The 25,544-nt window shown below is 37.9% G+C and overlaps 3 protein-coding genes across 3 annotated transcripts; 1 reads left to right on the plus strand and 2 right to left on the minus strand.

The window, feature by feature from the left end:
* Positions 1-5,272: 5,272 nt before the first annotated feature.
* Positions 5,273-12,971, minus strand: THAP5 (THAP domain containing 5). Its single transcript, XM_055314704.1, is given in 4 exon segments — positions 5,273-8,646; positions 9,153-9,345; positions 12,790-12,809; positions 12,811-12,971. Coding segments are annotated over 4 exon segments (1,188 nt in total). The 5' UTR covers positions 12,874-12,971; the 3' UTR covers positions 5,273-7,734.
* Positions 12,972-13,053: 82 nt separating this feature from the next.
* Positions 13,054-14,497, minus strand: LOC129502748 (atherin-like). The gene is made up of 3 exons (XM_055314511.1): positions 14,401-14,497; positions 13,603-13,771; positions 13,054-13,564 (listed from the first exon to the last, which is right to left on the minus strand). The coding sequence occupies exons 1-3, from the start codon at positions 14,495-14,497 to the stop codon at positions 13,054-13,056; spliced, it is 777 nt and encodes a 258-aa protein (XP_055170486.1).
* On the plus strand, positions 13,235-18,215 carry DNAJB9 (DnaJ heat shock protein family (Hsp40) member B9). The gene is made up of 3 exons (XM_055314706.1): positions 13,235-13,295; positions 15,530-15,756; positions 16,714-18,215. The coding sequence occupies exons 2-3, from the start codon at positions 15,540-15,542 to the stop codon at positions 17,163-17,165; spliced, it is 669 nt and encodes a 222-aa protein (XP_055170681.1). The 5' UTR covers positions 13,235-13,295; positions 15,530-15,539; the 3' UTR covers positions 17,166-18,215.
* The last annotated feature ends 7,329 nt before the right edge of the window (positions 18,216-25,544 follow it).

Consider the following 25,544-nt stretch of genomic DNA (forward strand, 5'->3'; position numbering starts at 1 on the left):
TAGACTGCCAAAGATGAGTAAGTGTTGACCTCCACCTCTCAGTAACTTGCCTTGTAACCAGAGACTGATAAGTAAGGTGGTAATTATGACAGAGAATGATCTAGTTATAATGATATAGAGTTTGTAAAGACAGAGGAGTGAATAACTAACCGGTGTGTGTGTGCATGTGACCACATAAAAAAGGTGACATCTGAACTGGTTTCTCAGTGATACACAAGGCCCCACTCTCCATGAAGTTCTTGTTTCTCTTCCGCCCAGATTAACAAAAGAAGAGAGAAAGGAAAGATTTGTGGGAACACTTTATCCACGTTTGGAAGCAATTTCTCCCACACCAAACATTACTTGATAAAAACTAGGTGCTCCATTCTCTATTCTTAGCAGTGGTGTTTCTCCATTCTCAGTATTTTGCTATTGTTAAGGAAGGAGCTGCTTATCGCAGCGTAACATGGACTGGTTTGGCCTTTTTTTTCTCATTAAAAGGTTTTGTTTACAGTACTTTTCTTCAGAAATGCATTTCTGTTATGATATCTAGTCAGGTGCTTCTGCCTACTGACAAAGGAGACTAGATTATATATTACTGAAGCAAGACAGGTTTTTTTCAGTCTCAGCTCTATGCCCCTCCTATATTCTATCACATATTTTCCCTTCACATTTTCTAGTTAATAAAACTAAACTTGCAGGTGGACTTGCAAGTTGATATGCCAAAAGATGTTTCAAAGCACCAAATTTAACATATTACCCTTTAAAACATATTACTTATTATTCCAAAGAGGAATAGATGAGTGCTTTCTCATTTAATGACTATCTGGGAATTATTTAGAAAATGTGAATGAAGCCCTTTGCTCTCTTACCTCATTCCCCCCAAAACTCCTTTTCCTTTTTTTTTTTTTTTTTAAGATTTATTTATTTATTCATGAGAGACACAGACACAGGCAGAGGGAGAAGCAGGCTCCATGCAGGGAGCCCGACGTGGGACTCGATCCCGGGACTCCAGGATCACGCCCTGAGTTGAAGGCAGGTGTTAAATCACTGAGCCACCCAGGGATCCCCTCCTTTTCCTTTTTTAACACCCAATCACTGAACTGACTTCTTTTTCATCCATGGTTCAGATATGTTCTAGTCTCACATCAGTAAATTCATTTTCATCTAGATTAAGCATTCAATAAAATTAACCTCATTTCACATCTGTGATATTCTAGTCTGTTGTGCATATTAAAACACTACACATTTTCATTAATGAAAAACCTGAACCATGTGCTGAAAGATTAGACTCACTCTGGAACTTGATCCTGCTCCATTGCTTCTCATTTTGAAATGTATTTCAGTAACCAAGAAACAAGTGAACTGAACTTAAATAGTATCTTCTAATAATCAAAATAGTACTTAGTCTCTGAATTTATCTTTTTGATATTTTATATAGCAATTTGAACATTAAAATTTATTTTTCAGGGGCACTTGGGGTGGCTCAGTGGTTGAGCGTCTGCCTTTGGCTCCAGTCGTGATCCCGGGGTCCTGGGATAGAGTCCAGCATCTGACTCCCCGACAGGGAGCTTGCCTACTTCTCCCTCTGCCTATGTCTCTGCCTCTCTCTCTCATGAACAAATAAAATCTTTAAAAAAATAAAAATAAAATTTATTTTTCAGTAAATATGAAATAACACTGGTCTGAAACTCTTAAGAATTCTGTATAGAATTGATCCAGCCCAGTTTTGGATAGGGGCTGATTTTCCTTGTCATTCTAGTTCTACTCCACCTAAATTGGTGGGGTTTTTGTGTATTCAAATCTAGAACAAAATAGAGAATAAAGTATGTAAAGAGCTTCTGATCTGTGATTTATGACACAATGTAAAATATTATTGCATTGTTTAAATTTTTTGAAGTCATTTATACCTTTCCTAACATAATAGAAATTATGGTTTTTTTTTTTTCAAAAAAATGTCTATACACGAAAAATTTTACATTAAATTTTAGGGGATCCAGTGACTCTCCTGGAGACTTCCTATAGTTCAGACTCCAAGTTACAAAACTCATGTCTGGAAGGAATGCTACTTCACATTTACTAGGCACTATTTATAGCATGCCAAATGAAAGATTTAAAGTAGCATTACACATGTCAAAGTTTAGTTTTCAAGCTTTGTGAGATTATCAGAAAATGTTTGTATAAACTACAAATTGCAGGCCACTGTATGCTATAACATCTCCAAACATAAAAAAAAAAGATTTTTAAATAAAAGTATACTTATAACTCAAGTTATTAATTTAACAAGGCCCGACTGAATAGTGGGGTGAAAATGCATCATAAAGCTGAAACTTGGTTATCTGGTGACTGTTTCAAAGTAGAGACAGAATTAGACCCAACAAAATTGCTAAAGTATGGTTTAGTACGTGACAAGTTGTTCACCTGACAAATGTTTATGGAGCTCCTACTCTGTATTAGAAATTGTGCTAAGGGCGCATGGGTGGCTGAGTTGGTTGAGCATCTGCTATGGCTCAGGTCATGATCTCAGGATCCTGGAATCGAGTCTTGCAATGGGCTCCCTGTTCAGAGGGGTGTCTGCTACTCCCTCTGCCTTTCCTCAATCTTGCTCTCTCTCTCAAATAAATAAAATCTTAAAAAAAAAAAAAGAAATTGGCCTAAATTTTATGCTTCACATGATGAAGCGTAAAAGCTTGTAAAAAGCTTATATTTTGAAGGTATGAAAATTTATATTGGGGGTATGTATAAGAACAAAGAAGTAAAGAAGCAATGATGACATTGGAAGATAAGTAGTATGATGGGGGGAAGTAAAGGTAGCTAACAGACAAAAAGGGCATCTGGAAAGGCAAATGAAGGCTTTCTAGATAAAATAATGAACAGATCAGTTCTAAAGGATGAATAGAAATAAAAACCTTAAACATGTGCTTAAAAAGTCATCATTCTATAAGCCCTGTTACAAAAAAAGTCCTTCATTTCTTTTCCTGAGCCAACCCTTTCCAATTACATATACAGATTCTTTATATACTTGCCTATATAGATCTCAAAATAACATGGTTAATTTGCTATTTTTAAAGTTTCTGCATTTAGGCATTCTCTTTTGATATCCTACTATGGTTGATAAGAGTTTTGCTTTAATTACATCAATCACTCCTTGCTCCTGGCCCCAGCACAAACATGCATGCAGACACACACACACACACACCACACCCCTCTCCTGTCACACCTTATCTTCCTAATAGTGTTTATACTGTATTTACATTATTTTGACTATGCAAATACAGTGTGTACTAGGATATAATGGTTTGACCTTTCTACATAGTTTGGATATTTGTTCTGATTTGTTTTTAAAGTTTTCTCTGAATTTATTTATTTATCTGTATTATTAACTCAACCCTTAATATGCCCCAGATATGTGAGATTCCTCTGAAGGTGTTAACACGTTAGTTATTCTATCAATTTTCATCTTCTTGAAGAACTCTATCCCTGAACCTTCTGACCTACTCCAATTTGGGCTGGAGGCTTTTTAGGCCTATGGTCAGCTTATGTTGGGACCTCCCTTAACTACCAACTTAGAATTCCCTCTGCTTTATTTGGATTTCCTTTTTCCTATTTCTAATCTCTAGATCAATTGAATGATAATATCATCTAGAAAATAATTTTAGGAGATAAGCCATTCTCTTGATTTTCTTTTACGGTCTTATTTCCATAGGATGCATTTTCTAATAGCTGCCTTAAAGGATACAGAGGACGCAATCTTTGGAGACTTTGGGTATGGAATTCTAACTAGGAAATCTTTTTTCCTCAGAATTTTCAGATCATTGATCTCCGGTCTTCTTGCTTTCAGTGTAGCCATTCAGTTTGAAGCTGTTCTTGACCTTTTGTGTTTTTTTTTTTTTTTTTTTCCCTGCTGAAGGTAAGATCCTTTTTGTGTCCAAAGTTCTGATTTTTAAAAATAGTCTGCCTTGGTGTGCCCCTAACACACTTTAAATTACTAGAGCCCTTTTTATTTTCATTAATATTTTTTCAAAAACGTATTGTTTTCAAGTATGCAATAGTTTTCTCAGTAAACGTTAAGTATAGTTGGGTTCCTCCCCCTAACTTTCCTTTTAGTGTTTTCTCTAAATTGCTTTCTACTAATTTTGCTACTTTTAATATTTTCAGTGACTGTTGACAGCAGGACACTGATGAGAAGCTCTGTACTCAGGAATGAGTTACGTTCATAAGATTCATTGTAGAGCAAGGAGATTCAATTTTTGCTGTATATGAGAATCACTTGAGAAAATTTTTAAATCACAGATGACTCAGTTTTATACCAAACCAATTGAAACGGTTTGGGTAATGAAAACATGTGCTTAGCTGGACCCAACTTGAACCTGCAATGTGAAATCTTGTCCTAATGAGTTTGTTAAATTCCTGAGAGAAAAGTAGAGGGCATAAGCTTGGTTGCCACAGTTCTGGGAACCAAATTATGTGATAGAGACTGGGTTGGAGTTCACTATTCAGCTTACAATCATTCACTTAACACCTCTTCTCAGTATGGCACCCTTGCCTCTATCTTTTCTGAAGAACTTCTATTTTGTCCCCTCTAGGGAATAAAGCTCCAACCTTTTAAGTTTAGAAAGGGACACGTACCAAGCTGCACGTATGGGTAACTACTGCATCACTTTTTTTTTTTTTTAAACAGGTCTTCACACCTCCTCCTCCAATTCCAGATACCTGTTAACTTCAATTACAGTCTTTCATGATTCTGTCATAGAAACACAATTGCTTACTGGCTTCTTCACTAATGTGTCTGATGCCTCACTTTCCAGAGCCTATGTGGCTTTGGCTTTTCCAGCATGGTCTCTTGGTAATCACATTTTATAGGACATCTAGCATACTTAAAGATACTGTTACAAAGAAGTGAATTAAGGCCAATTAAGCCTTAATTCAGGCCAATTAAGGTCTAAGTTTGGAACTGGCTTTATCACTTTCACCGTATTATTTTGGTCAAAGCATTCACATAGCCCACCAGATTAAAAAAGGTAGAGAAATAAATTCCACCTCTTGATAAGGGAGTGACAAGGTCACACTATAGAAGAGAATACAGAATGAGATATATTCTGTAGCCATATTTGGGTTTACTTCCTTTTTTATTATACAGGATAGAAAGCAGAGACTATTTTGGGGTGGGAATAGCCTTCCACAATACAATCTATTCATAGATGGCATAGCAGGTACTGGTAAATTGCATTGTCCATTGAGGACATGGAATGTTTCAAAGATTATGTGAAGCTCTAGGTCTTTTCCTAAACATTCTTAAGATGTTTAAGATCTTAAGGATCCATTTTGTAAGAAGGTTCTTGATTTTAAGGGAAAAGAATTAAGTAGGCAGATTCAAAATATTTATCCAAACGTTTGAGTGAATTACACTGTCAGAGAAACAAGTAATTAATGAAAATTCTGCTTTAAAGAGCTTACAATCTAGTCAAAAGAATATCCATAAATATGATATAAAAAGTATAAGGCAGATGCTGTTACAGTATTACAAAACAAAACTGTTTTCTGTAGGAGTAGACAGGAAACAATTTTGACTGGGAAAAGGGAGACAAAATTCAACCAAAGCTATAATTTTGACTGAAATTAGGGAATAAAATAAACATGAAGAAAGTCACCTGTATGGTATGTTTGGAAAATGCTAAGTAGTCCAGTGTGGCTAGAACATAGGATGAAGCAAATCACAGAGAATCATATATGGTAAGAAGCTTGGCTTTATTCTATATTGAAGAGTAATTTCAGATTTCTGGGAAAGTTAAGTAGTGAGTGGATGATATAGTTAGATCTGTAGTTGAAGGAAAAAGCTAACAGCAAAATCTAGAATGATATGGAAGGGACTGAAAACACTGGCAAGATTAGCTAAGAGACTAAAATAATTCAAATAAGAAATAGAGTTGGCCAGAACCCCCAAATATAGAAGTTAAAAGGCTGGAAACACCCTGAATCGAACATAGGTAAGCCAAGAAAAGATCTTAAATATTTATAATTTATTAAGTTTAAAGAAATACAACCAGTTTAAATTATTCCTGAGTAGACTACAACTTTAAATAAAGAGAAAATAAATACAATATGCACAGGTAAAAACAGAGTTGAAACATTATTTTATAATGACTTATTAAAGTTATTTTCATCTACAGTAATTATTTCAAATAAATATTGTAAAATGGAGCATGGGAATACTTAAATACATTAATTCTACAATTATCTGTACATCATTTATGCAAAAATCTATGTTTTTTTCTCCAATAATAAAAATACCAATAAATTAACTTTTCATATTTAAGATACATTATTTATATAATACCAATGAATTGTATTAGCTTGAAAAAAATAAAGTGTGGCCAAAAATAATCACCATGAATTTACAAAACAATTAGTATACTATCTGCTGTGCAGTCAACTAATGTTTATTGAGCACCTCCTATTTTCCAGAACCAAAAACACGTTACTTCATTGAATTCTCAAAACACTCCATTGAGATTAAGTAGTAGTATTTTTTTTTTATAAAAAAGGTAAGGAAAAGTGTGATAAGAACTGATAGGAACTTGCTCAATACTATAATCAGTAACATATTCAATTATATTAACTGTCAATTTTAAATCATTATTTTCTACATTTCTGCTGTTCCCACTGTCTTTTTCAAATTTAAAAAAAAATTCTCATGGATATAAGCAATATTTTTATTTACATCACCATCATTCCTTTCTTGCTTGTCTAAGATCACTCCAGATCTACAGTTTCTTGCTTATAAATTTTAATAAAATACATATATATAAGTGGGCATGTATAATATTAAATAGTACTCTATCATTCTGGAATTTAAAAATGACAAAAGCACACATTTAAAAAAACTACACATTAAATAGATATAAGTTATGATTTCCAAAATATAGTAATCTACATAGTTTTAAAAATTAACCTCATTACAATTTTTGGTTTATAAATTATAACCTTAAATATAGAATGTTTTTTTTTTTTTAATATAGAATGTTAAGGAGATTACCTGACTATGTATTATGATGGTCAGCTACATATAGGGTATTGAAATACATATTCTTTGAAGTTTAAAGTACCTCTCCTATGAACCGGACTAATGGTTAGTATCACTCAAGTGGAATAAAATTATAAAAGGAGTACTATTATTACAAATAACTATAGTCAACAAGTCAAATACCACAGAATTCTGAGGATAATTCAATAGCAAATAACATCAAATACTAGCCAACATCTAGTATTACGTAAGTATGTATTATCTTACCAAAAAGTTGTTCTATTAAAAAAGTATCTTAATAGAAAGAAAAGGAACTATAAACAGACTAGATTTTGTAAGTGCCCTTATTGTACAGATTACAGACTGAGGCTCCAAAGTAATTCGCCCAAATCACATGCCAAAGGTAGAACTGGCACTGATATCCAAGCCTGATTTCTCTTCTGGGCTCCTTTCACCATCTCCATGTTCTCCCATTTTATGAATCATATTATTTATTTACCCTATTTTAACTTTAATTTAGAAGATTACCAAGTGGTGAAACTTCTTCTCTTACAGTCCAACAACTCTCTTGTTTTTCTTAATAATGAACACTACAAGAATGGGATGCAGTTTTTAACATTAGAACATTTTCTTAGCTTAAGATGAGAACTTTATACCGGAAAAAGTTACATATAATTTAGTTTGGCTGCAAAAAGCTTATATAAAAGTCATAGTGTTAAACTCTTTACATTCTATATCATAGTAACTTCATATGTTGTGAAATGATTTTCTATAATCTTGACATTTTCTTCAGATAGCCAGTTTTCTTGTTTTAGCTGCCTTATAAGAGCTTCCAAAGACTTCAATCTTCCAAGAGTTTGTTGTTCTTGTAGCTCGAGAAGAGTTATCTTTGAATGCAGTTTAGAAACTTTCTGCCAAAGATATTCCTTATTTATATCTTGTCTGCAGTAAGAATGTTCAATTTGTAAAACGTCTGTCTCATAGTCTACATCCTTATATAAGGAGTCTTCAATGTCTAGATCTTCCTTTTCCACAGTTTCTTTTTCAGCAGATACAAAAGAATTAATTGGTTTGGAACTTTCTGTGGGTACAAAAATGGCAATAACAGATTCTTTATTTGTATTTAACTCTTCGACTGTTTGAGTAATTGTGCTGAGTAAAAATGGACTTTCCTGTGCGGACCTAATTTCCATGGAATTATTTGTAAAGTTTGGGTTAGCAAGATGATTCGCAGTTATTTCAAACACTTCTTGGGTTTCCAAAGATGGCTGAACATCTTCTGAGTTTGAAGTTGTCAAGGTAATAGTCGTAGAATTTAGATTCTCAAAAGATGTGTGAAAACCACCTATATCTATGTCTTGGGTAACTGAAGTTTCCAAGGTAGATACTGGTATTCCAATATCTTGTTTAAGCAGATTAAGAGTTAATACGTTATTTTGTATACATTCTGGTTTGGGAGCTGGTGGCTTCACCAAAGTAGATGAATTACGTAATTCTGTGTGTTCAAGGAGAATATTTGTATTAACTGTATTTTTCTTTAACTCATTTGAAGCAAATGATTCTTGTGACTTGGCTTTTAGGCACACTTCTTTCTCATCATCTAATTTTTTCTTCTGAGATTTTTTTTTGGAAGGGTCTTTTTCCTAGAAAATAATATTTTCAAATTCTAAAGATGTCCTCACTAACCTTATTCTCTTATTAGTCAGTGCTGAATATTTAACTACAACTTTGAGAAAAATACCGGCCAAGTAAATTTACACAAGTTAAAAAAATGTTCTAAGCATGTAACGACTCAAATATACTCTAAATTTAGTTTTTAAAAAAGTATTAAGCATATTCATTCAATACATGATGGAAACATTGCAGGTCATTCAAAAGACCAGTACCGAAATCTTAGATCATTAACTTACATGAATAACTTAATAATTTATGTATGTGTTATCTTTTGTTCTTCAGTTTACGTTTTTTTCATAAAATTATTCACACTTTTAGCAGAAGCATAAATTAGTCTTCCTTTTCCTCAAGTATCTGTTTCCCCAGCAGTTATCTTTCCCTCTCCCTCCCTTAACTTCCATTACCTGCCACCCTGCAACCTACCATCCTGCTCAGCATTGTCCCCCTCTCCCCTATGTGCTGCTGCCTCCAATACCTGATCGTCTTCAGGCAAAGAAAATATTGTTGGAATTGCAGTTTGTTTCAAATATCGAATACCCCATCTGATGTCAAGAGAGTCAGGAGTAAAATGGTCACTACACAGGAACTGGTATTTACTGGGTACCCATGAATCTCGTTTCATATTCTTTAACCATTTTTCAAGTCTTTCTTTGTCATGTAGAGGAAACCTGAAATTAAAAAAGGAAAACTTTGCTATATTTTTACAATTTTGCAAATTCCAGGACTGCATATATAGGTAACCTATGCACTGAGTGCTGCAAAAGCAAGGCAACCATCTACACTGAGTAAAAGCACCTTAATGACAATTCTACATCATCTCTACAGTAAAGATGACTAAGCTATAAAATGTGTAGGCAAAGCTTTTCAGAAAAATGGCTCATAGGGTTCCTGTGTGGCTCAGTTGACTAAGTGACTAAGCGTCTGACTCTTGATTTCAGCTCAGGTCATTATCTCAGGGTCCTGGGACTGAGCTCCGAGTTGGGCTCTGCGCTGAGTGTGGAGCATGCCAGAGATTCTCCTTCTCTCCCTCAGCCCCTGCCCCTTCCCCTACTTGCATGAGCACTTTATCTCTCTAAATAAAATCTTAAACAAAAAAGAGCAATGGCTGGTAAAACATAACAAGTCCTTCAAGTAAAAATATATGTGTTCCAACAAAGGGTAAAATCTATTCATATTTTCTGTGGATTATATTTCATTTTTATTTTGTTATGTATTTTGCCTAGAACTAGGAAAAAGCTTTTCATAAAGTCCCACTCAAATGTATTCTACACTAATACTACAAGTTAAATGGTGTCTTGTCTATAACTTAAGAAATATTAAGCTTTAGGCTCTTACTTATATTAACATTTTTAAAATAAGAAGTTAGTTCAAACAAGTGATTTAATTGACAATGAACACTAAATTTCATAAAACTACTAATATTCCATTCCCTTTACCAGATTCAGGCTCAATTCTAACCATATGTAATTTAGTATTTCTAAACTTCTACGTCCAGAGAATTGAGAACCCTAAAATTCAAGCTCTGAATACTGACACAAGAACTAAACAGGTTACAAACAGACTCTGATATAACATGAAATAAATCAAACAGAAAAGACAGAGAAAGGTAAGACAGTTCTTTACATGTGTTGTTCCTGTGCTGACAATAACCTTTTTTGAGAGTTGGTGCTAACTTACTGAGATGTGTTTTATAGGCAAAATTGGGCTAATGACAGAATCTGAGAGAAAACTTTTTCCTACCAGTCTAAATAGGTTTCAGTTTAAACTGCATTAAACAGTTAACACAGTATTCATATTTCTTAAAATGATTTTATGAAGTCTAATTTCCTACTTTTAAAAAAGAATATAAGGTTTCTCATACAAAAAGCAGCAATTATATATTCCCTCTCAATTCCTACTACTTAGTTTATGCTTTATAATAGCATGCTTCCTCCCCTCCCCCCATCCTGCAAATACTGGTAACTTTACAAGATGCTAAAGGAGTCTAAGTACTTTATAGAAAATAATTTTTAACTCAAATACCCTTACATGGAAAAATCAGATGACCTACCTTCAGAAGTTCTTACAACAGATACAATTTTCACACATGGTTTGAAAATTCCTTAACCTTGCACATATCAAGAACTCAGGTTATAGACATAATCAGAAAAGGCATTGAAGGACAAAAATAATTTTTCTTTTCAGAGGACCTGAATTCTTTTAGCCATAGAAAAGTTCATACCTTTTCTGCTACATCTAAAATGAGAATATGCCCTTTACAATATTTTTACATGTAATCTCATGTATAAGGAGGCTGTTTGCAAATTATTTCTATCATACCTATACACTAAGTTATCACACAATTAAAAAAGACTACTCTGAATATCCTTACTGGTAACTGGACTGCAATGCTTTCTCAACAGGTAAATCTCTAAGAAGTCTCAGGCAATACGTTTCCTGAACAACTCAGGGCCTTTACAGTGGTTCAATTTGCTTGTAATTTTGTTTCACCATCTTTCTAATTCCCCCAAAAGCATAAAATAATATTATATACTTAACACTATATGCACACACAAGCTGAATTCTCAAAGTAATCTATAGTACACCTTGCTACAGTGTTAGCATTAACAAATCCAATTCAAGTTTGATGCTGTTAGGGGAATAAAACTAATTTTTATTTTGCGGGTTACATGGGGGAAATAACATTTAAAAATCCACTTTTGGTAAACTCACATTTTGAAGAAAGAAATCTTTTTAACTGACTTCCTCTGGCATTGTTATTTTACCCTCCTTAAATACAGTGACTATGGGAAAATTTAAAGAATTTGGGAGTCTGGGATTATTGCCCCCCAGATGAAGGCCAATTCAATTTGGGAAATGAGGCTAAATCAAGTTCAACATGTTTTTGTTTGCTGGGTTTGTTACAAACTTTCAAGAGCCATAGCTATTGTTAAACTAGAATCTCCCCCAAAATCTCTCTCTGCATCTTGTGGCCTCCAAATGGGAAAGAGTCCTGGAAATACTGCCACATGTGAATTATTTTGGCTTATCAGGGTCCCCCCCCCCACCACCACCCAAACCCATTAGTTAAAATAATGGAAAACAACCATGTCTGTGAGCAGAGAGCTTCCGGTCTTAAAAAAAAAAAGGGGGGGGGCTTCACAAAATAGCTGGTAAAAAAATCTAAAAGACGATCAGGTTAGAGCTAAATGACTTTTACAAACAAACAAAAAAAGGAAATCGAATATTGTAAGTATGTGGATTCTCACATACGTTAAATAAGCACGTACTGAACGATAAGGGCTGCTTCGCCTATTTGCACACGAAAGGCGGCGGTAGGGACGATTTAATCTCCCTTTACAGGTGGGAGATCCTAGGCAGAGTCTTTAAATACATCTGCGGAAGGTCAGTCAGCTTCAGAGTCGGGGCGCCCGGTTTGGGGCCTCCGGAGTCCGGCTGGCTTTGGGGACCTGCCCTCGAAAATGCCACCCGCTCCGGCTCCCCAGTTCTCCTGAATAAAAAGGGGAGTTTCCCTCCTGTGGCTTCACGGAGAGACAGAGCGCGGCGGCGAGTTGGGCGCCACCCTGACCCGCTCTCGGGACGGTCGGGAGGGTGTCGCCGGGAGGCCCGCGCGCGCTCACGACGCTTCCAGGGCGGCCTACTTCCTCAAGGGCCTCCGTTTCTTCGGGGGGAAAAACGGAAGGAAGGGCCGTCTACGCAAGCGGAGTTACCCCGAGGTGAGGTGAGCGTGAGCGCAGCTGCGGCCGGCCTGAGGCGCACCTGAGGCTCACCTGAGACGCACCTGAGGCGCACCTGACGCGGAGGTCCATGTCCAAGACAGGCCAGGCGAGGGCGGGAAACGCTCTGAAAACCGCGGAGCGCCGCCCCCACGCGCCAGCCGTTTACCCCCCCCCCCACCAAGGGCCGCTACGCTCCTCCCACCAGCCCCGTGTCCTTCTCGGTTAGGACGTTTCTGAATAAACCTGAACTCGAGCCTCCACGTCGTCCTCCCGCGCTGTGAAGGGACGCGCCGGTGGGGCCGAGGACGACTCTCCGGGTACCGCCGGCCCCAAACGCCACAGCCCCGTGGCCTCACCGTAAAGGCGGGCGCTTCTGCTCCGGGGACAACTTACGGGTAGAAACTCAGCTTCCGGCTTGTCCTTACTGTTTCGTCCCCGACGGTTCTTACAGCAAATCGCCGCGCAGTAGCGAGGCATCGCGCCCTCCGCGGCGGCCCGGAGGGGCCGGGCCGGCGAGGGGCGCTGACGTGACCCCGTCCGCCGAGGCGGAGCGAGCTACCACCCCCGAGCGCGTCGCCGAGCCACTGCGCCTGCGCCACAGGCGGCCGAGCCGGAAGGACGGTGGCGACCGTCGACTCACTTCCGCTTCTGCCGGCTTCAGCGCCGCCCTTTCTGGAGGTTGGGGCCGGAAGTGACGCGCGGGCGGAGCGGCAACAACAGTTTTCCACGTGCGCGTAGGGCGCCAGGGTCACGTGGGGACGCAGGAGCCAATAGGGGAGCGTTTCGTGTAAGGTCGTCTCCTGAGGTGGCGGCAGCGGCGGCCGCCGGCCAGCGGGGAGCGAGCTGAGAGGGGACGCGGCGGCGGCGGCGGCGGTGCGGCGGCGGTGGCGGAGCGCTAGGTCTGTGTGCGCGCGGCGGAGGGGGACGTCGGGGGCCGGCGCGAGGGCCCGTGAGGGGCCGGGCGTCAGTCTCCCGGCGCCTCAGCTCTGCGGCTGGGCAGCGGCCGGCGGAGGGTGCGGGTGAGGGACGAGGCCGGGGTCGGGGGGAGGGGTGTGCAGAGCGGCCCCCGCGGGGCCTCGGCGGGTCTTTGCGGGCTGGCCCGGGGTCGCCGGGGTCCCGGGGTCCGCCACGGTCGTCGCGGGGGCCTCCAGCTGCCTGCCTGGTGGCGCTGAGGGGTTAGGAGGAGGAGGCGACCGACGCCCTGACTAGGGCGTTTCGTGCTCGGGGCTGGCCGCGGGCTTCTCCGGGCGTCGGACAGCTCCTCCCAGGGCCGGGGGCGGCCGAGGGCACGGCGGCGGCGGCGGCGGCGGGCCGGGCCGGACGGGCCCCGGGCGTCTGGGGTGCAGGCTGGCCCGGGCCGCTGTCCCCGTGGTCGCTCTCGGGAAGGAGACGTCCGTGGGCTGCGGAGTGCGGAGCGGCGGGCCAGCCCTCCCTGAAGCCCGCGCTGCGCCTCCCTCCCCGTCAGGTTCGGACCTGCCCTTGGGCTGGGGCAAGTACCTGCAGTCTTGGTGGCGTCCGCAGCCCCCGCCCGGCTTCCGTTTTCTTTCTTTCTTTCTTTCTTTCTTTCTTTCTTTCTTTCTTTCTTTCTTTCTTTCTTTCTTTCTTTCTTTCTTTCTTTCTTTCTTTCTTTCTTTCTTTCTTCCTTCCTTCCTTCCTTCCTTCCTTCCTTCCTTCCTTCCTTCCTTCCTTCCTTCCTTCCTTCCTTCCTTCCTTCCTTCCTTTCCTTCCTTTCCTTCCTTTCCTTCCTTTCCTTTCCTTTCCTTCCTTTCCTTCCTTTCTTTTCTTTCTTTTCTTTCTTTTCTTTCTTTCTTTTCTTTCTTTCTTTTTTTTTTTTTTAAAGATTTTATTTGTTGGTTCATGAGGGACACAGAGAGAGGGGCAGAGACACAGGCAGAGGGAGAAGCGGGCTCCATGCCGGGAGCCCGACGCGGGACTTGGGACTCGATCCCGGGACCCCGGGGTCACGCCCTGGGCCGAAGGCGGCGCTGAACCGCCGCGCCCCACCCGGGCCGCCCCAGGTTCGCCTTCCGTAAACGAGGAGCTCGTACTTGATCCTTAGTACCCGTCCGTGACTCTGAGTAAGTCTTCGGAAAGGGGGCATCCGTGCGCTAATTGCGCTCAGCAGAGGCCACAGGAGAGGAGGGCAGGCAGTTGCCACAAACCCTAGCGTCTTTCGTCAGCCTTGTTACGTCATCACCGGGTATTAAGGACTCAGGGCAGACTTCACAAAACACGGGATCACGTTCGTTTTTGAATCCCAGGTCGTCGCATGTATAGTACGCAGGATCCTATGTTGATGCCTTACGTAGATAGACCACCTTTAAGGTTAGAGAAGTGGTTTTCATGACTGCCAAGAAGTTTGAAAAATAAGTGTTTACCTTATCTAAAAGTACAGACTGTGGTGTTTCTGGGAGTCTGAGCAGAAATCTTAAATTCCGTTAGGAGTTTTGTTTGTTTTGTTTTGTTTTAACAAAATCCCGTTTATACTTTTTGTTTGTTTTTGGGTTAAATATCTGGGAATCTTACCATTAAAAAATCATCACATGCTATTGTATTGTCAAGATTAATATGCCACTGAGATTCAGTATGTGCAGCCCTTGGCTCACCTTGCTGAAAGGAAAGCTGAAGTCAGGGCGTTCTTAGGGAGGGAGGGTCATCAGTTCAGACATACTGAGTGGGCTCTTTACCTTGGTATTGTACTTTTTTTTTTCCTGCGAAGTCAAATACTTTTAGTCCTCTTAGAATACGAGTTCTTGAAAGGAGAATTGACATCCCTTTAAAAAGTATTTGGATTTTGCACCCTTTTTACAGTGTTCACAAATCATTAGCCTTCAGTGTTTACTGGTAAAAAACAGTTATTGAATATTTTTGTGTCTACTCTGTGTCTGATCAGAGTATTAGTGAAAAGGTAAAGCGATTCTTTCCTCGATTTGAATTATATTTGATTTTAAGAAGGTCACAACCAACATAGAGGTAATAATAAAGCCTGCAAAAACGAAATGACATGGGAACAAGTACAAGATACTATATGCTTAACGTTTTGATGGCGCGTTAAGTATGCATTGTATCCTAAAAGAAGAATGAAGTGTTAAGATTGGCTCCGTGGGTAAAATTGTTTTTCTCTTTTTTTTAGGATATTAGAAATGGCTACTCCCCAGTCAGTTTTCATCTTTGCAATCTGCATTTTAATGATAACGGAATTAATTTTGGCATCAAAAAGTTACTATGATATCTTAGGTGTGCCAAAATCAGCATCAGAGCGCCAAATCAAGAAAGCTTTTCACAAGTTGGCCATGAAGTACCATCCTGACAAAAATAAGAGTCCTGATGCTGAAGCAAAATTCAGAGAGATTGCAGAAGGTAAGTAAATGATTATCTCTGAGGTCTCACAAATACTAATTAGTAGTAAAGGAGAATGATAGCTAAGAAGTGTATATTTGGGGGGATAATGTGATGATGGGTCACAGAGTAGGGTCTACGTTTAAATAAAGGAGATTGTTGAGACTATCTTCTTATCACAATTGCTTTGATTCCTGGATGGATGAATGAATGGTAATACCAATTTTTATTGTCACATAGATCCTAAAATGTTAAAAATGTATTGCTTTATTCTTTTATTATTTATGACATTGCTTGTTTCCATGTTAAAAGGAATTTTAGATATGTAAAAAGCTAACTTATGAAACAGTTTTTATTTACTAAGTATGGAGATGAAATATAAAATATTAGCTATAAAAATTTAAATAGACTGAAATGTTTGGGTTTTTTTCCTTCACTTGATCTATGTTTAAAAGCCACATTTATGTTTAAAGGAAAAATATGAAACAAATTTTGATTTAAGACTAGTTCTAAAACAAATTGCACCTCCTGAGCATTCAGTAATTAATGGTGGGTGGAAGTAATTGAGTAGAGAGTTAAACATTTACTTCAACTAGTAAGTAAGTGAAAATTTTAATTGGTTGTATTGGACCGTTAAATTATTTAATACAGGTAATGGTTTTACCCAAGTAATATGAAAAATAACTCTGTAATTGTTTGTTTTCCACATGCTTATTTGTAAGTAATGGTAGCATTCATTTATTGGTTATTTACTAAGGGCTGGCATTATTCCAACAGCTGATACTGCACAGTATATAGGACAAAGGCCCTGCCTTTTGTACCTTTCATTTTTTTTCCCCTGTGTTTGTGATGTCTTGGCTTAATGGTGATATGAAATCTTTTCCCTAAAAAAGAGAGTTGAATTCACTTATTTGAAGAGATTTGGATGTATGTAATTTTCATTACCTTCAGTTACTAAAGTATTTTTATTTCCTTCAGCATACGAAACACTCTCAGATGCTAATAGGCGAAAAGAATATGATACAGTTGGACACAGTGCTTTTACTAACGTTAAAGGACAAAGAGGTAGCGGAAGTCCTTTTGAGCAATCATTTAACTTCAATTTTGATGACTTATTTAAAGACTTTGGGTTTTTTGGTCAAAACCAAAACACTCGATCCAAGAAGCATTTTGAGAATCACTTCCAGACACGCCAGGATGGTTCCAGTAGACAAAGACATCATTTCCAGGAGTTTTCTTTTGGAGGTGGACTGTTTGATGACATGTTTGAAGATATGGAGAAAATGTTTTCTTTTAGTGGTTTTGATACCACCAATCGGCACACAGTACAGACTGAAAATAGATTCCATGGATCTAGCAAGCACTGCAGGACTGTCACTCAACGGAGAGGAAATATGGTTACTACATATACTGACTGTTCAGGACAGTAGTTCACGATTTTTCTGTTCTTTCTAAACCCAACTAGTCGAATTTTCTTCAATATCTTTGATGCAAAACAATTTTCTGTGAACTATTTTGACAAGTGCATGATTTCACTTAACTTGATAAGGTATTAAATGCATTTAAATGGTTTTTGACAAATTCAGCAACACTCAGTAGAGAAATCGCTAATTACTAATTTCCCTGATTAGGAAAGATTCTTTAAAAAAAAAAAGGTTGTAATTCTGCCTGGTTTTTTTCTCTACCTGCCCTTGGGCTTACTTATGTGGCCAGTTTTATTACCAAGAAAAGATTGAGTTCGCCTGATATATTTAAAGGTTAGCCTTTGAAACTTATTGTAGATTTAAATTGTGTGAACTTGAATGGTTTTTGCAGTGAAACCTTTGCTAATTTAAAATTGCATGCTCCGCAGCATCTCTGACTTGGGTTGCTAAGTGTACGTGAAATTGTAATTGAGTCATTCAGCAAAGGATAGCAGTATCTTTCCACTGAAAGCTTCAGAAAGGCATGATTTAATATTCACCACAGAACCATACCTTCCTGCAGTAAAAATTGGAGTAAAGGAAATGATTGTATTGCTCATAGCCCTTTAGGCCAAAAGAACATTGAAAACTTTTGAAATATTACCAAGAGATTGTTACGTGTTTGGTCCCTGGCTAATGATTTTGTAGTGTTGAAGTCCTAGCTAATTTACACATCTTTTCACATTTCTTTCTTAGTTGTTGGCGCTCTAGGTCTTACATGGATTTATGTATTTTTGTGTGTGTGTGGTTCCTCCTATTTGCACTCATCCGTATCTATAGATTGACTAATACCTCATTCTATATGTAAAAACAGCCAGTAATTTCTGTGCAACCTTATTATGTGCAATATTTTTAAATCCTAAGAAATGTGTGCTTTTGTTTTCATATAGACTTATTTCTTTAGTCCTGCACTTTTTGCATCATACTCCATATGAGTATTAATCCTATGGATACATATTAAAACTAGTAAATGTCTCATACAACATTGTGAGTGAGAGAAATATAATATTTACAATATGATGTTCTCGGTTCTCATTTTATTGTTAAAAGTTTATTCTGTAGTTCTAGAGCTGTGGAAGGTATATAAACAATGGGGCCATAGACCATATTCCAGAAGTTATTTTGGACTAACCTGAAACCCTGATGTGACCTTGTTTGGTTGCCATTTGGTAATTTCTCTTACTTTCTTATCATCCTCCTTCCCTCACAAATTTTGGTACCTTAAAGATTTTGCTAATTTTAATTTTGGTGTATTTGCTTGCTAGGAGCAAGTATACTTTCCATTTTAGGCCTCATTGGGGAAAAAGGAGAGACTTTGCATAAAGTTATTTGTTATCATTTTTAATTTGAAAGCTGTGAAGAAAATGAAATTATTCCATTAAATTCATGTATCTTAATTATTTCCTGGAAGGTATACTCAATACTTTTGCTTGATAATAAGAAAATAGTTGTAGCTTGAATTTTGGTCTAAGCATCATCTGTAGCCTATCAAACAGAACAAGTGAGGCAAGAAAAAAAAAAAGCCATTTCCAAATCAGGATTAACTTTATATTTTTAGCAGCTGTCTCCATTTTTTCAGGACCTGGTTATCTCTTGTTTTTCCCGTGCTGAAGATTTATTTGAAATCTTTCCTTCCTTTTTTTTTTTTAAACCTCCCTTTGACTCTGGCATAATTTTTGCAAGGAAAAAATAGACCCTGAATCATACACACTTAAGGTACAAACTAAATATTGAAAAGATACTTAGGTAATCTCTGGAGGGGTGTGTGTGTGTGTGTGTGTGTGGTTTGATATATAAACACCTGGAAATTAGACCAGTAATCAACATAAACATTTCCTCAATAACTTAAACTTTTTCTTTTTTTTAATCTGTATGGGTATACAGACAGAAAATGGAAAATGACCAATACAATAGCTTAATCTACACTTCCTACACAAATCACCAGTCTTTTTTTTTTCCTTCTAGACAAAATAGTAATATATATAATTTGACTTTTAGTCTTTCTACTGAATGAATTTTCTGTAATCCTTCCAGTTTTCTGGATTGAATATGTCTTGAATTGGATGCTATAGGGCACATAGTAGACATGAGATTTTTTTGTGCTCCAGAATTGGCATAATTAACCGCTTATCTACTTTTTTTTTTTTTAAAGGGATTTTTTTTTTATTTTTATTTATTTATGATAGTCACAGAGAGAGAGAGAGAGAGAGAGGCAGAGACACAGGCAGAGGGAGAAGCAGGCTCCACGCACCGGGAGCCCGATGTGGGATTCGATCCCGGGTCTCCAGGATCACGCCCTGGGCCAAAGGCAGGCGCCAAACCGCTGCGCCACCCAGGGATCCCCTGCTTATCTACTTGTTGATCTTAGGCATTTTTTGTGCTATGAGTCTTAGTTTCAATTCTGAGATTAGTTCTATGAAAATTCAGGCTGCCCTAGGACAGCTAAAAATTTGCACATTCCTAGGGCAGGTATTTTCTGAAATAGAAGTTTGTTTAGCAATTAAAAGAACACACTGGAGGAAGAAGAGACCATTGCCAAACGGAAGAAAGAAGAAAAATATTGGTACCACCAACAGGTCTCTAAAGTTTTTATATTAATGTTAATCCTGGTACCTTCAATTCCACATGACAAATTGAATATAATCAGCCATGATTGTTTCCCCTCTCTCTTGGTCCCAATGACAGAAAATATAAGAATGAAGTCATAAAAGTGCTTGGAAAACAAGAGTTTTGAGAAATTCCAGGAAGGTATAAAGCAGAAGGAATTAGATTGAGAGAAAAAGCAAATAACCAAAGCCAAGGAAAGTATCCAGGAGAAGTTTTAAGGCTCAGATTTGAGTGGGCAGGAATGGGAGGAGACAAGGAATGGGCCAATGTTCAAGTAATGCTGATTCATTGAAGAACTGTATTGGGAACCCTTGCCCTTGCTTCTTACCTCCAGATAAATTGTTACTGAGATAGCTTTCTTTAGGGTAAAGCCTAAAAGAATAACTCTTTGAAGATACAGATTACTCTGTTAGGGAGGCTCCCTAGTGATGGTATTGAGGTGCCACAGAAAGTAGAATAGAGGTGAAGTGAATTTTCACTTGGGGTTAGGGAGGGTGAGTAATAGCATTCCACTCCCAGATTAAAGCCTCTTTACTCGAGCACGAGCACATGTCAAGAACAATAGCTTCTGCATGCTGTCCACATACTGACCTATAGGTGCCTGCTGCTTGAAATGCCCTAACAACTTAAACAGAACCATAGCTTCTGTTTAAAATGGATGTCTAATGCAGGCATATATAGTAATTCCTGAGGAAACTTGCTTTTCACAGCTATCTGCAATATGATGTAGTTCTTTATGAATACATACAGATGCCTAAGGAATATCAGACATTTAAGGAAAACCAATAGCAGGGAAGAAAACCCTGATAGCCAACCCTGACAAATATAATTCAGGAGATAATTCTAATACTAGGAGATAATTTAAAATATTAGAATTACCAGACTTTTGATAAAATACTACATCAGTGAATCAGGCATAGGTCTTTGTCTTATCTGCTTCTCCAAGATTTCTTTCCATCTACTGATGGTGTCAGGAAGGATAGATGAAGCAATTTGCATGTAATCATTACAACCAAAGTCACAGGAAGATACCAGTAGATACGTGCTACATGTGTTCCCTACCATGCAGGCTGTACTTACTTTAACCCTTCTACAAAATTCAGATTCTTCCTCTTATCTCCACTTTGCTGCTCAGATTCCTCTTCAACTTTTCTTTAGACCTTGCTCTATGGGGGAACTATCTAGTGAAGAAAAGCAGAGTTTGCCATCTCAAAATATGCCCTTTAGGCATCAGAATTATTTTAGGCTGATTACTTTTCTAAAACAAAACAAAAAACAACCCACAAAAAAACTGTAGTCATGGGAGAAGCTCTGAAAACCAGGAAGATGTTGGCTTTTATAGGAGACATATTTGTAAGGGTGTCTCCCTCTGCTCTAGAAAGATGATGACTAAGTCTCTAGAAACCCTGACCAATGGAGAAGGCATGGAACAACCTTACTCTTGTTTATGTTTTTATCTGTAAACTTTCCATAATTAGCCCCCTCAACCCCAACATCTTTTGTCTTTCTCTGGAGATGGTATTTAAGGTGATAGCTTGGGCCATTTTAAAATCACTCAATTCCGGGTATCTCCCATGTATATATATACAGGAGATATAGATGTTATTAAACATCTGTTTGTTTTTCTCCTGTTAATCTTTTATTACAGGATGGGTGGTGTGGTGGTAGGGGAGAGCTATTTCAGTCAAGAACCTGGAAAGGAATAGGAAAAATTATTTTTCGCTACAGTGATTTGTTGTGCAGTCCTATTTATTGTTATTTATTATAATGACGCCATAGGGTGCCCGTGCTTCCATTCCAGTAGAAGGGGACAGGAAATCACCATAATAAATATGTAAATTACTATGTTAGACGATAAACTCTACAGAAAAAGTTTAGCACAGAGGAGGGATAGGGGATATTGAGAGAGCAGGCAAGCCAAGCATGTATTGCAATTATCAACAGGATGGTCAGCGTAGGCCTCACTGAGAAGGTGAATTTGCATAGGTTTGAGTTGTTTGCATGGAAGGTAGAAGCACGTATGACAAGTCCTAGGAAGAGCAAAAAAAGCCAATGTAGCTAGAGGCCTGTGAACAAAGAAAAGTAGTTGGAGATGAGTTCATAAAGGTAGTGAGAGTTGGGAGCAGGATGGATTATGTAGGGCTTTTGGCTTTCATAAGGAATTTGGCCTTACAATGTGATGTAATAACTCAGTTACAAGCAAATAAATGACTTCATCTTTCATACATTTAAAAGAGATCATTCTAGCAGCCGTGTTGATGATGAACTGTGGAGGGGTAATGATGGAATAGGCTATTTCAGTATTCCAGAATGAGAAATTGGTGCAGCTCACCCAGTGCACGAGGATGGTGGAGACTGATTGGATTCCACACATAATCTGCAAGAAAAGCCGGCAAGATTTGCTTATGGTTTGAATATAGGTATGAAAGAGAAGGAAAGGATGATTCCAAGCTTGTGTTTATAGAGGACCAGAAAGATAGTTGCCATTAACTAAGATGGAGAAGGCTACAGGAGAAAGACATTTAAGAAGGAAGATCAGAAGTTCAATTTGGCCATACCAACTATAAGACAATATAGGAAAGGTGGAGATACATCTGGAATTTGGAGAGAGAGAGCTGACCTGGAAATGTGTATTTTGGAATTGTCAAAATGTAGATGATACTTTAAACCTTGAGGCTAAATGAAATCAAGGGAATATTTATACAAAACACAATCTAAGAACTGAGCCCTCAGGTATTCTAATAAAAGTATAAAAATGAGGTACCTACAAAGATATATGAGAAGAAATAGCCAATGCATTAAGAATTTTGTGTCTTGGGAAAAAGTGAAAAAAAAATTCTATTAAGAAGTCTAATGTGAAAAAAAAAAAAGTCTAAAATGATCAGTTTTGTAAAATGCTGCCACTAGGTCCAGTAAGATAATCCCTAGAGTGGACCATTGTTTTTTTGTGAGTTTTTTTTCTTTTTTCTTAGCAAGTTAGAGGTCAGAAATGACTTTGGCAAGACCAGTTTCTATCAGGTGGTAGTGGTGCCTCCAGGTTTAAGAGAATGGCAGCCAAACTAAGTGCTTTTAAAGAAATTATTTGGAAAATAATTTACAGTGAATTATTGGACAGAATTTTTAACATGGATATTGTAGTAGAATTTCAATTATTACTCCCAACTGTGTAGCAAGTAGCTTGTTCTCCAGAATGGCAATGATTTAATCAATTGTGCCTAAGTAATGCAGCCTCCATAAAAACCCAAAAGGGGAAGGTTCAGCAACCTTCCTTACCAGTTTGAACATATGGAGATTTGGGGAGAGTGGTATGCCTAGAGAAGCTGTGGAAGGAATCTCCATGCCCTATCTTCATACTTTGCTCTATAATCTCTTCCATCTAGCTGTTTCTGAGTTATATCCTTTATAATAACCTATAATCTAGTAAGTAAAATGTTTCTCTGAGTTTGTGAGCTGCTCTAGCAAATTAATCAAATCTGAGGAGGAAGTGGTGGGAACCTCCAGTCATATAACCGTTTGGTCAGAAACACAAGTAATGTGCTGGGCTTGAGTTTGCCATCTGAAGTGGGGGTAGTCTTGTAGGACGGAGCCCTTAACGTGCGGGATCTGATGATGTCTCCAGGTAGCCAGTGTCATAATTGAGTTGAACTGTAGGACACCCACACTGCTTTGGGTGTGGGGAGAAAACATGCCCCCATGCATTGGAAATTTGAGTCCCAGAACCAGCCCTTTTAGTGACTTCAAAGCTTTCCATATGCCAGTCTGTATTATGAATTTCTAGAAGATATACCAATTATTGTTTGCCAAACTTACTAGACCACAGAACCATTTGATTATATCCAAATGTGGTACTGACAAAGTTTGGTAAACACTGACCTAAATAAAACTGAGTAAAAAAATCATAATGAATCTTTTGAACATGTGCACACATACTAAATAGTAATTCTTCAAGTAGAGCAAAAATGATATGCTTGTGTTCCCATTCTCTCATCTATTTGAATTAACTACGATATGAAAAAGCTCTCATCAGCCCCATTGTGATTCTATTTAGTCTAGTCTACATTTCATCACCATGCTTTTCTTTTGATCGCTGCTATAGCTATTTAACATTGTTTTTTTTCAGGACTATACACCTATAAAAGTCATCATCAAGCAAAATAGGACAGTAAAATTTAATAAAATGAAAAACTCCTTTATTAATTAGTCTCCCAAGAAAATAAAAACTAGTCATTGTTACTAAATTGTATTTTAAAAATAAGATAGTATTTGAGTACAGAAGAATTAAAAATGTGATTATTAGGATAAAGAGCAAATGATTCTTACTGTGTCATCCTTTAGTAATTGGACCAGTATTAGCAGCTAGTGGTATCAAACAGGTTCTGCCAGCTGATTAGTGAATTGAGGTATTTCTAGGTAATGAGGAATAGAATAGTGACACTCACTCCTATATTATACATACATTTTCTTGGCGAACTATCCTTTGGCAATGTCTGCAGAATAATGGGATAAATGGAAACAGATCAAAATACTATACAGTGAATAATTTATTAGAGTCTTTTGAGAATTGATTCCTTTTTTCTCTGCGTATATGCACAAATAAAAATTACTGACCTTATTCCTAGTGCCAACTTTCATCATAAGCTTTCTGGCAAGTGCTGGCAAGATGGTCTCATCTTGTGAGAGAATATAAAGATTAGTTTCTCTTCTAACCCAACCATACCAAAAAAAAATTATTACACAATGGTGAGAGAGAGGATGGAAGACATCAAGTCTAGAAAAGCAGTGTATAGAGTTTTGCTTGGAAGAACTGCAGAGAAGTTGGTGGGGGGAAGTGAGGTTAAAAGGTTTCCCTATAGAGTGGCAAGAATTAATTGAACAGACATTTGAATAATAATACCAGGTGCTGACATGGAATGAAGCAATGTCTTCAAAGGTCTTAGGAAAAAGTGGTTTGAAACTTAGAACTTCATAACCAGATAAATGATTAAAAGAAGGTGAGAAAAAAATGAAGCCATTTTAATAATGCAAGAACTCAAAGATTATTACCCACATATCTTTTATGGAAGAAATATTGATTTTTGCTTTAAATTACAATGTTCAAGAAAGGGTACAACACAGGAAACAAGACAGTGGCAACTGAGTATTTATCTTCACATAAGAATAAAGAGAGCTGGAAAGAAATCAAGAGGCTACATTAGAATTTGACGGTTGGGAATTTCTCAATTTGGAAAATATGAATTTTGTTTCTTTCATGGATCTAATTACTTAATTTACAGTTAAGTTGTTTACATAATCGTAAGTGTTTTGCAATCTATAAACAGTATACAAAATATTTAATTATTTTTATAGGAATTATGTAAAATGTACCTTACATATTGGGAAGTGGAAGGAAAAGGAAAGGAAAGAAAGGCAAGGTGGAAGACAAGGTTAGTGTATTCTATCCTCTTTCATGGTAGGTCATCAATTGATTCTTGAAAGTTGATAAAGAGTAGTGATTTAAGCATATATCACTTGCAATTTTAATGACCAGCATGAGAATAGTTGCTAACATCATTTCTGAGATGTAGCACCGAGAGGCTGGGGAACACTTACTTGCATTTTACATGAACCTCTGATGTTTGAGTTTCTGTTTGTGAATGCATTTTTTCCTACGTTAGTATAAACTTAGAGAGAAAAAAACCCCAAACCCTCGTCCATCCTTTAGGATGCCTGCATCTAATAGAAAACCCCTATAATGAAATC

This window comes from Nyctereutes procyonoides, unplaced genomic scaffold, assembly GCF_905146905.1.
Source record: "Nyctereutes procyonoides isolate TBG_1078 unplaced genomic scaffold, NYPRO_anot_genome, whole genome shotgun sequence".
Lineage (NCBI taxonomy): Eukaryota > Metazoa > Chordata > Mammalia > Carnivora > Canidae > Nyctereutes > Nyctereutes procyonoides.

What these genes read in the sequence shown, in the direction of transcription:
- DNAJB9 (XM_055314706.1), top strand. Translation starts at nt 15,540, where the DNA reads ATGGCTACTCCCCAGTCAGTTTTCATCTTTGCAATCTGCATTTTAATG. An exon ending in ATTCAGAGAGATTGCAGAAG is followed by an intron (nt 15,757 to 16,713) that starts GTAAGTAAATGA and finishes TATTTCCTTCAG; the next exon opens with CATACGAAACACTCTCAGAT.
- LOC129502748 (XM_055314511.1), bottom strand. Translation starts at nt 14,497, where the DNA reads ATGCCCCCTTTCCGAAGACTTACTCAGAGTCACGGACGGGTACTAAGG. An exon ending in GCGAACCTGGGGCGGCCCGG is followed by an intron (nt 13,772 to 14,400) that starts GTGGGGCGCGGC and finishes CCTTCCCGAGAG; the next exon opens with CGACCACGGGGACAGCGGCC. An exon ending in CCCGAGCACGAAACGCCCTA is followed by an intron (nt 13,565 to 13,602) that starts GTCAGGGCGTCG and finishes CTAACCCCTCAG; the next exon opens with CGCCACCAGGCAGGCAGCTG.